This window comes from Haliotis rubra, unplaced genomic scaffold (genome assembly GCF_003918875.1).
Source record: "Haliotis rubra isolate DU_JTF1 unplaced genomic scaffold, ASM391887v1 Scf220, whole genome shotgun sequence".
NCBI classification, from domain to species: Eukaryota; Metazoa; Mollusca; class Gastropoda; order Lepetellida; family Haliotidae; genus Haliotis; species Haliotis rubra.
In genome coordinates this window covers 1491634-1507245 of record NW_025766226.1, presented here as the reverse complement: position 1 = coordinate 1507245, position 15612 = coordinate 1491634, and the positions used below count along the sequence as shown (strand labels likewise).

Here is a 15612-nt window from a genome sequence, read left to right as displayed (position 1 = left end):
TATGGGTGGCTTGGCATCTGGACTGGTCCTTCACCAATGTCTGGGTGACTTGGCATCTGGACTGGTCCTACACCAATGTCTGGGTGACTTGGCATCTGGACTGGTCGTACACCAATATCTTGGTGACTTGGCATCTGGACTGGTCCTACACCAATGTGTGGGTGACTTGGCATCTGGACTGGTCCTACACCAATGTCTGGGTGACTTGGCATCTGGACTGGTCCTACACCAATAGTCTGTGCGACTTGGCATCTGGACTGGTCCTACACCAATATCTTGGTGACTTGTCATCTGGACTGGTCCTACACCAATGTCTTGGTGACTTGGAATTGTAACTGTTCATACACCAATGTCTCGGGGACTTGGCATCTGGACTGGTCCTACACCAATGTCTGGGTGACTTGGCATCTGGACTGGTCCTACACCAATGTCTGGGTGACTTGGCATTTTGACTGGTCATACACCAGTGTCTGGGTGACTTGGCATTTTGACTGGTCGTACACCAAGGGCTGGGTGACTTGGCATTTTGACTGGTCCTACACCAATGTCTGGGTGACTTGGCATCTGGACTGGTCCTACACTAATATCTGGGTAACTTGGCATTTTGACTCGTCCTACACTAATGTCTGGTCGACTTGGCATCTGGACTGGTCCTACACCAATGTCTGGGTGACTTGCAATCTGGACTGGCCCTACACCAATGTCTGGGTGATTTGACATCTGGACTGGTCCTACACCAATGTCTGGGTGACTTGCCATCTGGTCTGGTCCTTCACCAATGTCTGGGTGACTTGGCATTTTGACTGGTCCTACACCAATGTCTGGGTGACTTGGAATCTGGACTGGTCCTACACCAATGTCTGGGTGACTTTGCATCTGGGCTGGTCCTACACCGATGTCTGGGTGATTTGGCATTTCGATATGTCGTACACCAATGTCTGGGTGACATGGCATCTGGACTGGTCCTACACCAATGTCTGGCTGACTTGGTATCTGGACTGGTCCTACACCAATGTCTGGGTGACTTGGCATCTGGACTGGTCCTACACCAATGTCTGGGTGACTTGGCATCTGGACTGGTCCTACACCAATGTCTGGGTGACTTGGTATCTGGACTGGTCCTACACCAATGTCTGGGTGACTTGGCATTTTGACTGGTCGTACACCAATGTCTGGGTGACTTGGCATCTGGACTGGTCCTACGCCAATGTCTGGGTGACTTGGCATCTGGACTGTTCCTACACCAATATCTGGGTGACTTTGCATTTGGACTGGTCGTACACCAATGTCTGGGTGACTTGGCATTTTGACTCGTCCTACACCAATGTCTGTGCGACTTGGCATCTCGACTGGTCCTACACCAATGTCTGGGTGACTTGGCATCTGGACTGGTCCTACACCAATGTCTGGGTGACTTGGCATCTGGACTGGTCTTACACCAATGTCTGGGTGACTTGGCATCTGGACTGGTCCTACACCAATGTCTGGGTGACTTGGCATTTTGACTCGTCCTACATCAATGTCTGGGTGACTTGGCATCTGGACTGGTCCTACACCAATGTCTGTGCGACTTGGCATCTGGACTGGTCCTACACCAATGTCTTGGTGACTTGGCATCTGGACTGGTCCTACACCAATGTCTGGGTTACTTGGCATTTTGACTGGTCCTACACCAATGTCTGGGTGACTTGGCATTTTGACTGGTCCTACACCAATGTCTGGGTGACTTGGCATCTGAACTGGTCCTACACCAATAGTCTGTGCGACTTGGCATCTGGACTGGTCCTACACCAATATCTTGGTGACTTGTCATCTGGACTGGTCCTACACCAATGTCTTGGTGACTTGGAATTGTAACTGTTCATACACCAATGTCTCGGGGACTTGGCATCTGGACTGGTCCTACACCAATGTCTGGGTGACTTGGCATCTGGACTGGTCCTACACCAATGTCTGGGTGACTTGGCATTTTGACTGGTCATACACCAGTTTCTGGGTGACTTGGCATTTTGACTGGTCGTACACCAATGTCTGGGTGACTTGGCATTTTGACTGGTCCTACACCAATGTCTGGGTGACTTGGCATCTGGACTGGTCCTACACCAATATCTGGGTTACTTGGCATTTTGACTCGTCCTACACTAATGTCTGGTCGACTTGGCATCTGGACTGGTCCTACACTAATGTCTGGGTGACTTGCAATCTGGACTGGCCCTACACCAATGTCTGGGTGATTTGACATCTGGAATGGTCCTACACTAATGTCTGGGTGACTTGCCATCTGGTCTGGTCCTTCACCAATGTCTGGGTGACTTGGCATTTTGACTGGTCCTACACCAATGTCTGGGTGACTTGGCATCTGGACTGGTCCTACACCAATGTCTTGGTGACTTGGCATTTTGACTGGTCATACACCAATGTCTGGGTGACTTGGCATCTGGACTGGTCCTACACCAATGTCTGGGTGACTTGGCATCTGGACTGGTCCTACACCAATATCTTGGTGACTTGTCATCTGGACTGGTCCTACACCAATGTCTGGGTGACTTGGCATCTGGACTGGTCCTACACCGATGTCTGGGTGATTTGGCATTTCGATATGTCGTACACCAATGTCTGGGTGAATTGGCATCTGGACTGGTCCTACACCAATGTCTGGGTGACTTGGTATCTGGACTGGTCCTACACCAATGTCTGGTTGACTTGGCATCTGGACTGGTCCTACACCAATGTCTGGGTGACTTGGCATCTGGACTGGTCCTACACCAATGTCTGGGTGACTTGGTTTCTGGACTGGTCCTACACCAATGTCTGGGTGACTTGGCATTTTGACTGGTCCTTCACCAATGTCTGGGTGACTTGGCATTTTGACTGGTCCTACACCAATGTCTGGGTGACTTGGCATCTGGACTGGTCTTACGCCAATGTCTGGGTGACTTGGCATCTGGACTGTTCCTACACCAATGTCTGGGTGACTTGGCATCTGGACTGGTTCTACGCCAATGTCTGGGGACTTGGCATCTGGACTGGTCCTACACCAATGTCTGGGTGACTTGGCATCTGGACTGGTCCTACGCCAATGTCTGGGTGACTTGGCATCTGGACTATTCCTACACCAATGTCTGGGTGACTTGGCATTTTGACTCGTCCTACATCAATGTCTGGGTTACTCGGCATTTTGACTGGTCCTACACCAATGTCTGGGTGACTTGGCATCTGGACTGGTCCTACACCAATGTCTGGGTGACTTGGCATTTTGACTGGTCCTACACCAATGTCTGGGTGACTTGGCATCTGGACTGGTCCTACACCAATGTCTTGGTGACTTGGCATTTTGACTGGTCATACACCAATGTCTGGGTTACTTGGCATTTTGACTGGTCCTACACCAATGTCTGGGTGACTTGGCATTTTGACTGGTCCTACACCAATGTCTGGGTGACTTGGCATCTGGACTGGTCCTACACCAATAGTCTGTGCGACTTGGCATCTGGACTGGTCCTACACCAATATCTTGGTGACTTGTCATCTGGACTGGTCCTACACCAATGTCTGGGTGACTTGGAATTGTAACTGTCCATACACCAATGTCTCGGGGACTTGGCATCTGGACTGGTTCTACACCAATGTCTGGGTGACTTGGCATCTGGACTGGTCCTACACCAATGTCTGGGTGACTTGGCATTTTGACTGGTCATACACCAGTGTCTGGGTGACTTGGCATTTTGACTGGTCGCACACCAATGTCTGGGTGGCTTGGCATTTTGACTGGTCCTACACCAATGTCTGGGCGACTTGGCATCTGGACTGGTCCTACACCAATATCTGGGTTACTTGGCATTTTGACTCGTCCTACTCTAATGTCTGGTCGACTTGGCATCTGGACTGGTCCTACACCAATGTCTTGGTGACTTGCAATCTGGACTGGTCCTACACCAATGTCTGGGTGATTTGACATCTGGACTGGTCCTACACTAATGTCTGGGTGACTTGCCATCTGGTCTGGTCCTTCACCAATGTCTGGGTGACTTGGCATTTTGACTGGTCATACACCAATGTCTGGGTGACTTGGCATTTTGAATCGTGCTACACCAATGTATGGGTGGCTTGGCATCTGGACTGGTCCTTCACCAATGTCTGGGTGACTTGGCATCTGGACTGGTCGTACACCAATGTCTGGGTGACTTGGCATCTGGACTGGTCCTACACCAATATCTTGGTGACTTGTCATCTGGACTGGTCCTACACCAATGTCTGGGTGACTTGGCATTTTGACTGGTCCTACACCAATGTCTGGGTGACTTGGCATCTGGACTGGTCCTACACCAATAGTCTGTGCGACTTGGCATCTGGACTGGTCCTACACCAATATCTTGGTGACTTGTCATCTCGACTGGTCCTACACCAATGTCTGGGTGACTTGGAATTGTAACTGTTCATACACCAATGTCTCGGGGACTTGGCATCTGGACTGGTCCTACACCAATGTCTGGGTGACTTGGCATCTGGACTGGTCCTACACCAATGTCTGGGTGACTTGGCATTTTGACTCGTCCTACACCAGTGTCTGGGTGACTTGGCATTTTGACTGGTCCTACACCAATGTCTGGGTGACTTGGCATTTTGACTGGTCGTACACCAATGTCTGGGTGACTTGGCATTTTGACTGGTCCTACACCAATGTCTGGGTTACTTGGCATTTTGATTCGTCCTACACTAATGTCTGGTCGACTTGGCATCTGGACTGGTCCTACACCAATGTCTGGGTGACTTGCAATCTGGACTGGCCCTACACCGATGTCTGGGTGATTTGACATCTGGACTGGTCCTACACTAATGTCTGGGTGACTTGCCATCTGGTCTGGTCCTTCACCAATGTCTGGGTGACTTGGCATTTTGACTGGTCCTACACCAATATCTTGGTGACTTGTCATCTGGACTGGTCCTACACCAATGTCTGGGTGACTTGGAATTGTAACTGTCCATACACCAATGTCTCGGGGACTTGGCATCTGGACTGGTTCTACACCAATGTCTGGGTGGCTTGGCATCTGGACTGGTCCTTCACCAATGTCTGGGTGACTTGGCATCTGGACTGGTCCTACACCAATATCTTGGTGACTTGTCATCTGGACTGGTCCTACACCAATGTCTGGGTGACTTGGCATTTTGACTGGTCCTACACCAATGTCTGGGTGACTTGGCATCTGGACTGGTCCTACACCAATATCTTGGTGACTTGTCATCTTAACTGGTCCTACACCAATGTCTGGGTGACTTAGAATTGTAACTGTTCATACACCAATGTCTCGGGGACTTGGCATCTGGAATTGTCCTACACCAATGTCTGGGTGACTTGGCATCTGGACTGGTCCTACACCAATGTCTGGGTGACTTGGCATTTTGACTGGTCATACACCAGTGTCTGGGTGACTTGGCATCTGGACTGGTCCTACACCAATGTCTGGGTGACTTGGCATTTTGACTGGACCTACACCAATGTCTGGGTGACTTGGCATCTGGACTGGTCCTACACCAATATCTTGGTTATTTGGCATTTTGACTCGTCCTACACTAATGTCTGGTCGACTTGGCATCTGGACTGGTCCTACACCAATGTCTGGGTGACTTGCAATCTGGACTGGCCCTACACCAATGTCTGGGTGATTTGACATCTGGACTGGTCCTACACCAATGTCTGGGTGACTTGCCATCTGGTCTGGTCCTTCACCAATGTCTGGGTGACTTGGCATTTTGACTGGTCATACACCAATGTCTGGGTGACTTGGCATTTTGACTCGTCCTACACCAATGTATGGATGGCTTGGCATCTGGACTGGTCCTTCACCAATGTCTGGGTGACTTGGCATCTGGACTGGTCCTACACCAATGTCTGGGTGACTTGGCATCTGGACTGGTCCTACACCAATGTCTCGGTGACATGGCATCTGGACTGGTCCTACACCAATGTCTGGGTGACTTGGTATTTTGATTGCTCGTACTCCAAGGTCTGGGTGAGTTGACATCTAGATATGTCGTATAGGTGATATTTTGACAGGTTGTACAAAAATGTCTGGGTGATTTGGCACAGCCTGAGTTTGTGAGCCAAATGTTCGGGATGTTGTTTGTGTTTCTACCCACTGTTTGTCTGCTGCAGTCAATTGTGAAGTCAATATTAGTTTAAACTTTGAGAGTTGATACTTGCAAACGTGCAAGGATTCTTCCATATACAGTACAGAAACATTGCATTATTTATTCCACCACTTGTTCCTTTACCGCAGTGTCCGAAACCAGCGCCGTGGCTTTCCAGGTCTTTGTATCAAGTTCCCTCAACGTAACGTCACTACACCCCGTTGTATATGACAGCATCATCTACGACACTAGATCTGGCTACAACACCACGACTGGGGTGTTCACAGCACCAGTGAACGGCACCTACATGTTCTGGATACAGTTGGGCATTCGTCCCCTATGGTATTATCCACCCACTTCGATCAAACAATCAGGAAAGACAATTGGCAGTGGTTGGGCTTCATTTTCTTCTTCTGGTGAGGGCGCAGTTTCCGCTACATGTGTCAGTCATCTGCAGAAGGACGAGGAGGTGTGGGTGCAGTTTGAGCAGTACGGTGGAAAATTTCCAGAAACAGTCACCGTTCTTTCAGGCAGCTATGTAGGGGATCCTACATCCTACTTTGGTGGTGCCCTTTTGACAATGGACTAATTTCATTACAGGACATCTGCTTGAACATTGTCTAATGGTCTAATTCATGAAAACTTCATGGGCCTTGCAATCGTAAAATACTTGTACTGGCAATCAAGAGCGATCTGACTTTCTAAAGTGTAATTATAAACTGATATGTTGGATGAATTCCATCTTATTTAGCACACTTATCGACAAATCGAAGCCATACCAACACGCATCATGCGCGCCAGCATAACGTTTAGGAACAATAACGGCTGCAGTTGTCAACTGATTTGGGGCGATGGGATAGCCTAGTAGTTAAAGCCTTCGCTCGTCAAGCCGAAGGCCCGGGGTGGATTCCCACCATGGGTAGAATGTGTGAAGCCGATTTCTGGTTTCCCCCGCGATGATATTGATGGAATATTGCTAAAAGCGGCGTATAACTAAAGCCACTCACTCATCATCAACTAATTTTATTAAACATAGAAGTCAGCACAAAAGAATGTCCTGTTTTCATTATCCACAGAAGCAAATTCCGTTTGTTTGGTGTAAAGGAAAAAAATGGATGTGAAAAGTATATGAATGGATCACTGAAAATCAGTGACACCAGCTGCAGGTGTTCGCGAAAAGGATAAGCTTGTTCTGCCCTACAAATATTGTATAGTGTGTTTCTGACGAATACAACATGCAAAGTATCCTTCGTGGCGCTACGATAGCTTTGTGAAACGGGGCCCTGGAACCTAATCCTGATCGATGTGTCCAATTGACGTGATCTTCAGCCCAATCCAGACGTGCCTGCGTGTGATACTGGATCCATAGGATTCGGATGAGACCAGCCTCGCGGAGACGATTGTGCACTGTTTGAGCTGAATCAACGTCATTAACGTACCAATGGTCATTCCTGAGTGTGGTGGCTGTCACAAAGTGATGACGTCTTGCTGCAGTCAAGAGGAGCTGTCTTACCACTGTCTGTTACAACGCTGTCGACCACATGTCACTGGGTAGCTGACCTAAACGTCAGGTATCGATTCTATGCCCTGCTGCTCACACTTTGACGGACACCAAAGACATTGTGCTGACCATGTTTAAGCGTGCCCATGCACCTACCTAGTCCTTCAGTCACCAAACGACGTCTTTAACGCTGTTAAGTCGCTATAATCCTGTGAGGTAAATGACGTTATGCTTCTCTGACAATAGTGCGCAACGATTCTGTTACGTTCTCCAACTCCTTATTGACATACAAAAAACACTTCCACAATATGGTAAGCTGTACGGTGCACCAACTGTGAATAACGATTCTGTTACGATATATCCAAACAGAGGTTTTCAAGCACCTCGTGCACACGGTGCTCATGATCAGGTATTACATTCTTCTGAAAACTTACGGTGACCTATATTCTGCAGGAATAGGGTCTGTAAACAGGCCATGGCACTTCGTGAGACCTTAGTACTTCCGGCGACAAACTACGTTTCATACCTTTTCGATTGGTTACATGGTTCTCAGTTGACAGTAAGGAACTGATAATTCTTGCAGAAATATAACATTTCCGATCTAACCATCTCCAAATTAGTCAATTATTACGAATGTCCACAGATGTACCAGCCAAGCATTGTCACACTTGGTCCGGTCTTGTGAAGTCATTTTTGGCGGTCGCGCAATTTAGAATCAGAACTGTTTCTTTAATATACGCTTGTCACCAGGATTCGGGTACCAGAAGTAAGCTTGGCCCCGTCTGACATATCTCAAGTTGGGAACCAGCTTAGTACCGAAAGTAGCGCCTCGCGAGACTTACAGGCCCTATTATCTTATGCCATCTCTCCCAATGTCGATCAACACTATCGTGTCGTATGTTAATAAAACATCTTCCTAGTCGGCTGTTGTTGGCCTCGGCATGAATTCGACTTTGCAACAGCTACAACAAAGTCAATGCCATGTATGTCGTGTACAAACCCGGTTCGCCCATGTTATATTTCCTGGATTTGTCCACATCAAAAGGGGCGCGGTGGGGTAGCCTTGTTGTTCACGATTATACATTGCAACAGATAAGACTCTTTGAGGTAGATCAGCACGATTATCTCATGTGGAGTGCGAAGTCCATTTCTGGTGTGTCTTGTCATGATATTGCTGAAATATTGCTAAAAGCGGCGTAAAACTAAACTCACTCACTCATGAGGACCGTTATGCTCAAGCCTGTGTCGCAGAGAGGAATCGCTTCGGGGAGGTTACGTGAACTGGGGAGGGATAAGTGCTCATCGGGAAACCCCTTTTAAAACAGCTGCTGTTTAGCGCAATTTGAAAGGTGTGGGCTACAGAGATAAGATTTTCGGACCAGTTGCAATACAGTTTCTTCAACGTCATGATTCAAGATTGACAATAACCATGACATGCCATTCCACCAGCCTCCAGTGACCATCTGATTGACTATATGCGTGGGCGATGCCGGTCTCAAAGTTCACGGTGGGCGTACCCGTTATTGGGTTTGTGACCACTGGACATTAATTTCGAAAGTATTTTAATTATCTACAGTCAATCAGACAATCTTGACCCATCCGAGACAAAGTATCAGACCATAAGGCAGCAAACATACAGCAGATCAAATACTCGAGAAAACAAGACATTAAAAGATGTCAAAAATGACATTACATTACAGACCACCACCAAGTAGCTGGAATATTTCTGTGATTGGCGTGAAACACCAAGCAAACAAACCCGAAACAATTGATCATTGAATTCTTCCCTCTGAAACCAAACAAAGAAAACAAACCAATATTATCTGAATACCAACAATCTGATGGGTACTTGTTGGACAAAGTAGGTGGACACAGCCGAATCCCTTGCTCGATAGCTAAACCCTTGAAAAGGCTACTGCCAGTACAACGTTATTTGGTATCGGAATAAGGCATCAAACTTGTGTTCCGAAAACCCCTTCAAAATAATTCGCTGGCACATAATTTAACACTCTCATGTGTATTGTGAAAATATGAAATACTTTTCATCAGTCAGTTATCATACAAGTAATGCAGTATGTTATGCAATTTACGAGTGTATTAAGATTCTCGCAGCACAGCAAAAGGATATGGCAAGAGACCGAGTAACATAGTAACCATCAACCAGTTTGAACATCTCTCATGTCAATTCTGTTGCCTGGTTCTGGGGTATAGTGAATTTCAATGCATTGGAAATATATATATTGGCACTGAAACGTTCTCATATTGGTTGAAACTCATCTCAATGCATCCTCAAAAGCCATTTAAGATGGTATTGTAATTGTTTGGAAATGCAAGTGATGCTCGAAATAAACATATGGGGACATGTTAATTAAAACTATACTGTTTCAACTGGGTCTTGGATATGCATGGATTGGGCAGGGAGTTGAGGATGTTACAGCTTTTTATCCCTTGTTCAACAAAGATGTAAAGATTGCTTTCACCAAAAATGGACTATTAATATTCAAACTGGAAAATGTTCTTATTCGCATTCCTTGCTGAAACAACACCTTATGAGTGAGTGAGTGAGTGAGTGAGGTTTAGTCTTAGCAATATTCCAGCACGGTTGGGGGCACCAGAAATGGGCTTCACACATTTTACCCATGTGGGGAATCGAACCCGGATCGAACGCTGTAACCACTAGGTTACCCCACCGCCCCAACATCTTATGTGTGAAAATTTTAATTACTTTAAATGTGAGGAAATTAAGAGCAGTTTCGACGTGGTTATTAAAATCTCACGTATTATTAAAAACCATGTCATGCCACGGAGAACCAATCCTGCAGAAAGTGGAACACTGATAATATTGAAGATGAATACCACGTTATTCTCATATGTCCACAGTATGAAGACCAAGGAGGCATTATATCCAATCTAAGTATACATCACAATTTACGCATTCTGTATACCAATGTCAACAGAAAATGTCCAGCTTCTACAGAATGTTGCTACGTTAATACACCATGCACTGTCAACACATAAACGGACATGTACCAATAACCCAGTATAACCGTTTTGAGTTGTACTAGTTTCTACAGTTCAGTTATAAAGAATATCTCACGAGAATATTTCCATAATTATGGAATATTGCTAAAAGCGGCAATAAACCTCACTCACTTACTCACACGAAAACCCACACAAACCAAACTGATTATGTGATAACAGCAGCATAATATATAGCAGTATATATATTTACGAAAAAGAAACCACACTTACTTTTTAGATCACTTGTGAAGTGATATTCGGTACATCACCTCTTCATTGTTTTATTACTTTACCGAAGAACCATACTTATTTTCCTATCGTGAGAAGCAACAGTTTGCCACATGCATATTTTTGGAATAATCTTATCTTCAACTACGTCACAGGCACAACAGTGTCCCGACAAATAGTTAAATTGTCTTGTGCATATCCCAGAAATATTCCATTATTACGTAAAAGCAGAGAAGCGTAAGGATACATCAAAGGTATAAAGTGCCAAAACTGAAACACATCAACGGTATATATTCACATATTTGGCTGTTGATGTATATCACAGAGATACATATGGCGTATACATTTTCATTTAAATACTTTTTCCTTTCGAGTTCCTAGTTTTACATCATCGACGTCTCTGTCACGTGGTGTCAGACAGTTAGATAAGGTATAAAACCATTGGCACTGCGCTTGAATATTCATCTAGTACAAGTAAGCCATGATGTTTGAAGCAGTTTTCCGTTTGTGTATATTCCTACCTTACATCTCCGGACTGATTCTGCCGTTAACGAAATCCGACGGTACAGCCGACCTTACCAGTATCTTGAGTCACATCACTCTCCTCGAACAGACTGTGGACACTCTTCACAATGACACAAATAGGTTGCAGATTGATCTACGGACTACGAACGAAAGACTCCAGCTCACACAGGCTGATCTGAATATTACAAGACAGGAACTACAGACGTCTCGAACAGACCTGCAGGTAACTCGAACAGATCTGAATATTACAAGACAGGAACTACAGACATCTCGGACAGAAATCCAGGCAACAAAGGTCGACCTTCAACATACACAGACCGATCTTCAAACTACAAAGAAAGACCTTCAGACCGCCCAGACAGACCTCATGACAAAGGGTTTACAACTGAAACATTTGAACTCAGGTCAGTGTGACAACCAAGTCTTTAAAACTAGAATGGAAAACCTAACGTAACATAGTTTTGATAACCCTAGTCACGAGATTGCTGTATCAACTATAATTAGTTGAATAATTACCTTGGAAAGGTGACTTGGCATTTTGACTGGTTGTACCTTAATGTCTGGGTGACTTGGAATTGTAACTGTTCCTACACCAATGTCTGGGTGACTTCGCGTTTTGACTGGTCCTACACCAATGTCTGGGTGACTTGGCATTTTGACTGGTCCTACACCAATGTCTTGGTGACTTGTCATTTTGACTGGTCCTACACCAATGTCTGGGTGACTTGGCATTTGGACTGGTCCTACACCAATGTCTGGGTGACTTGGCATTTTGACTGTTCCTACACCAATGTCTGGGTGACTTGGCATTTTGACTGGTCCTACACCAATGTCTGGGTGACTTGGCATTTGGACTGGTCCTACACCAATGTCTGGGTGACTTGGCATTTTGACTGGTCCTACACCAATGTCTGGGTGACTTGGCATTTGGACTGGTCGAACACCAAGGTCTGGGTGACCTGACATTTTGACTGGTCGTGCACCAAGGTTTGGGTGACCTGACATTTTGACTGGTCGTACACCAATGTCTGGGTCACTTGGCATTTTGACTGTTCGTACACCAATGTCTGGGTGACTTGACATTTTGACTGGTCGTACACCAAGGTCTGGGCGACCTGACATTTTGACTGGTCGTACACCAAGGTCTGGGTGACTTGGCATTTTGACTGGTCTCTACACCAATGTCTGGGTGACTTGGCATTTTGACTGGTCGTACACCAAGGTCTGGGTGACCTGACATTTTGACTGGTAGTACACCAAGGTCTGGGTGACTTGACATTTTGACTGGTCGTACACCAAGGTCTGGGTGACCTGACATTTTGACTGGTCGTACACCAAGGTCTGGGTGACCTGACATTTTGACTGGGCGTACACCAATGTATAGGTGACATATTGACTGGTTATACAAAAAGGTCTGCTCCAGAGTCAATTGTTAAATCACTATCAGTTTAAACTTTGAGAGTTGATACTTGCAAACGTGCAAGGATCCTTCCATATACAGTACAGAAACATTGCATTATATATTCCACCACGTGTTCCTTCACTGCAGTGTCCGAAACCAGCGCCGTGGCTTTCCAGGTTTTTGTGTCAAGTTCCTACAACGTAACATCACTAGACCCCGTGGTGTATGACAGCATCATCTACGACACTGGATCTGGCTACAACACCACGACTGGGATGTTCACAGCACCAGTGAACGGAACCTACATGTTCTGGATACAGTTGGGCATTCTTCTCCAAAGGTTCCCTCCATCGACTTCGATCAAACAATCGGGAAAGACAATCGGCAGTGGTTGGGCTGCATATTCTTCTTCCGAGGGCGCAGTTTCCGCTACATGTGTCAGTCATCTGCAGAAGGACGAGGAGGTGTGGGTGCAGTTTGAACAGTTCCGTGGAGATATTCCAATAACAGTCACCGTTCGTTCAGGCAGCTATGTAGGAGATGCGATATCTTTCATTACAGGACATCTGCTTCAACAGTTTTGTCTTATTCATCCAAACTTCATTGGCCTTCAGTTCTTACAATAATACTTTTACTGGCAATTTAGAGCGATCTGACTTTCTGAAGGGTAGTTAAAACGTTAGGCCCGGGTTCGATTCCCCACATGGCTACAATGTGTAAAGCCGATTTCTGGTTCCCCCGCGGTGATATTGATGGAATATTGTTAAAAGCGTCGTAAAACTAAACACACTCACTTATTATCAACGGATTTTATTGAATATAGAACTTCAGTGCAAAAGAATACCCAGTCTTCATTATCTTTAGAAGCAAATTCCGTTTGTTTGGTGTAAACGGAAACATAGCTCTGAAAATTATATGAAAGGATCACTGAAAATCAGTGATGACACCAGGTGTTCGCGACAAGGGTAGGCATGTCCTGCCCTACAGTATTGTATGGTGTTATTCTCACGAATACAGCATGTGATGTGTCCTTTTAAAAACATTATCTAACCACCGCCGTGGTGTAGTGGTTAGAGCGTCCGCCCTGAGAGCGGAAGGTCGCGTGTTCGATCCCCGGCCGCGTCATACCAAAAGACGTTAAAATATGGTACTTGTTGGTCCCTGCCTGGCGCTCGGCAGTAATGACTGACTGACTGAGTTTGGGTTTACGCCACTTTTACAAATATTCCAGCAACATCACGACGGGGGACACCAGAAATGGGCTTCACACATTGTACCCATGTGGGGATTCGAACCCGGGTCTTCGGCGTGACGAGCCAACGCATTACCCACTAGGCTACCCCACCGCCCCTCGACAGTAATGGGTACAACAAGGACTGGTCGGCTCGGAGTCAGTATAATGTGTCTGAGTGGGGTATTCATGCTTCACTGCGGCATGGTATCTCAGTGGGCTAGCACTATAAATCCAGCTTCATTCTGGGCTAGTACAAGCAGGCGCACATACACATACACACGCACGCACGTCGTCATATGAGCGAAATATTCTCAAGCACGACGTTAAACCCAATTTCACCTCACCTCACTTCAAAAACATTATCTAAATTCAAGTGGTCATGCCATATGCCTTATGATGTCAATCACTGAATTGCCTGACACAGACTCCAGACTATTTACACAAAAATACAGCTGGAATATTGCTGAGACCAGAGTTAAACAAGACACAGATCAACAAAAAAAGTCATGTTTAATACACAGTCAAATTAAGTTGGTCAAAAGATTCATAGCCATAACCAAACTTGCCCCCTCAACCCCCTCCCTCGGAAAGAGCAGGCAGGCCGTGCTACCGGAGGTCGGGTGAAGTGAATCCTGAATCCTTGTCTTCGAAACACTTTGGCAGGACACTCTATGAAGGCAAGACAATATTTCGAGTCACCTGACAAGTAAAGGGCCCGTTTCCCAAAGCTATCGTAGCGCTACGACTGTCGTACCTCCGATACTGGGCCTATATTTTCGAAGCTCTCTTAGCGCTAAGATGGTCGTAAGTTAAAGTTGATGTATGACACTTAACGCTAAGAGAGCTTCGAAACTCTAGGCCCCGTAACATAGACTTACGTCAGTCGTAGCGCTACGATAGCTTTGTGAAACGAAGCCCTGGAACCCAGTCCTGATGTGGCCAATTGACGTGATCTTCAGCCCAATCCAGACGTGCCTGCGTGTGATATTGGATCGATGGGATTCGGATGTATACCGAGACCAGCCTCACGGAGACGATTATGCACTGTTTGAGCTGAATCAACGTCATTAACGTACCAATTGTCATTCCTGAGTGTGGTGGCTGTCACAAAGTAATGACGTCTTGTTGCAGTCAGGAGCTGTGTGTTGCAACGCTATCGGTCAAATGTCACTGGGTAGCTGACCCAAACGTCAGGTATCGATTCCATGCCCTGCTGCTCACACTTTGTCGTACATCAAAGATATTTGCATCGTGACATTGTGCTGACCAAGTTTAAGCGTGCCCATGCACCTACCTAGTCCTTCGGTCACCAAACAACGTCTTTAACGCTTGCTTCAATCCTCACTGGTTTATGGTGTGTTATGCTTCTATGAAAATAATGGGCAACGATTCTGTTACGATATATCCAAACACAGGTTTTCAAGCACCTCGTGCACACGGTGCTCATGATCAGGAATTACATTCTTCTGAAAACTTACGGTGACCTATATACTGCAGGAATAGGCTCCGTAAACAGGCCATGACACTTCACGAGACCTTAGTATTTCCGGAGACAAACGACGTTTCATA

The 15612-nt window shown here is 46.1% G+C and overlaps 1 protein-coding gene across 1 annotated transcript; it reads left to right on the top strand.

The window, feature by feature from the left end:
- Positions 1–11366: 11366 nt before the first annotated feature.
- LOC124277377 lies at positions 11367–13435 on the top strand. Its single transcript, XM_046713048.1, has 2 exons — positions 11367–11811; positions 12957–13435. The coding sequence occupies exons 1-2, from the start codon at positions 11367–11369 to the stop codon at positions 13433–13435; spliced, it is 924 nt and encodes a 307-aa protein (XP_046569004.1).
- The last annotated feature ends 2177 nt before the right edge of the window (positions 13436–15612 follow it).

Bases quoted from the DNA above. Each gene is read 5' to 3' on its own strand.
- LOC124277377 (XM_046713048.1), top strand. From the start codon at position 11,367: ATGTTTGAAGCAGTTTTCCGTTTGTGTATATTCCTACCTTACATCTCC. The intron at 11,812-12,956 runs GTCAGTGTGACA...CCTTCACTGCAG, and splicing joins ACTGAAACATTTGAACTCAG to TGTCCGAAACCAGCGCCGTG.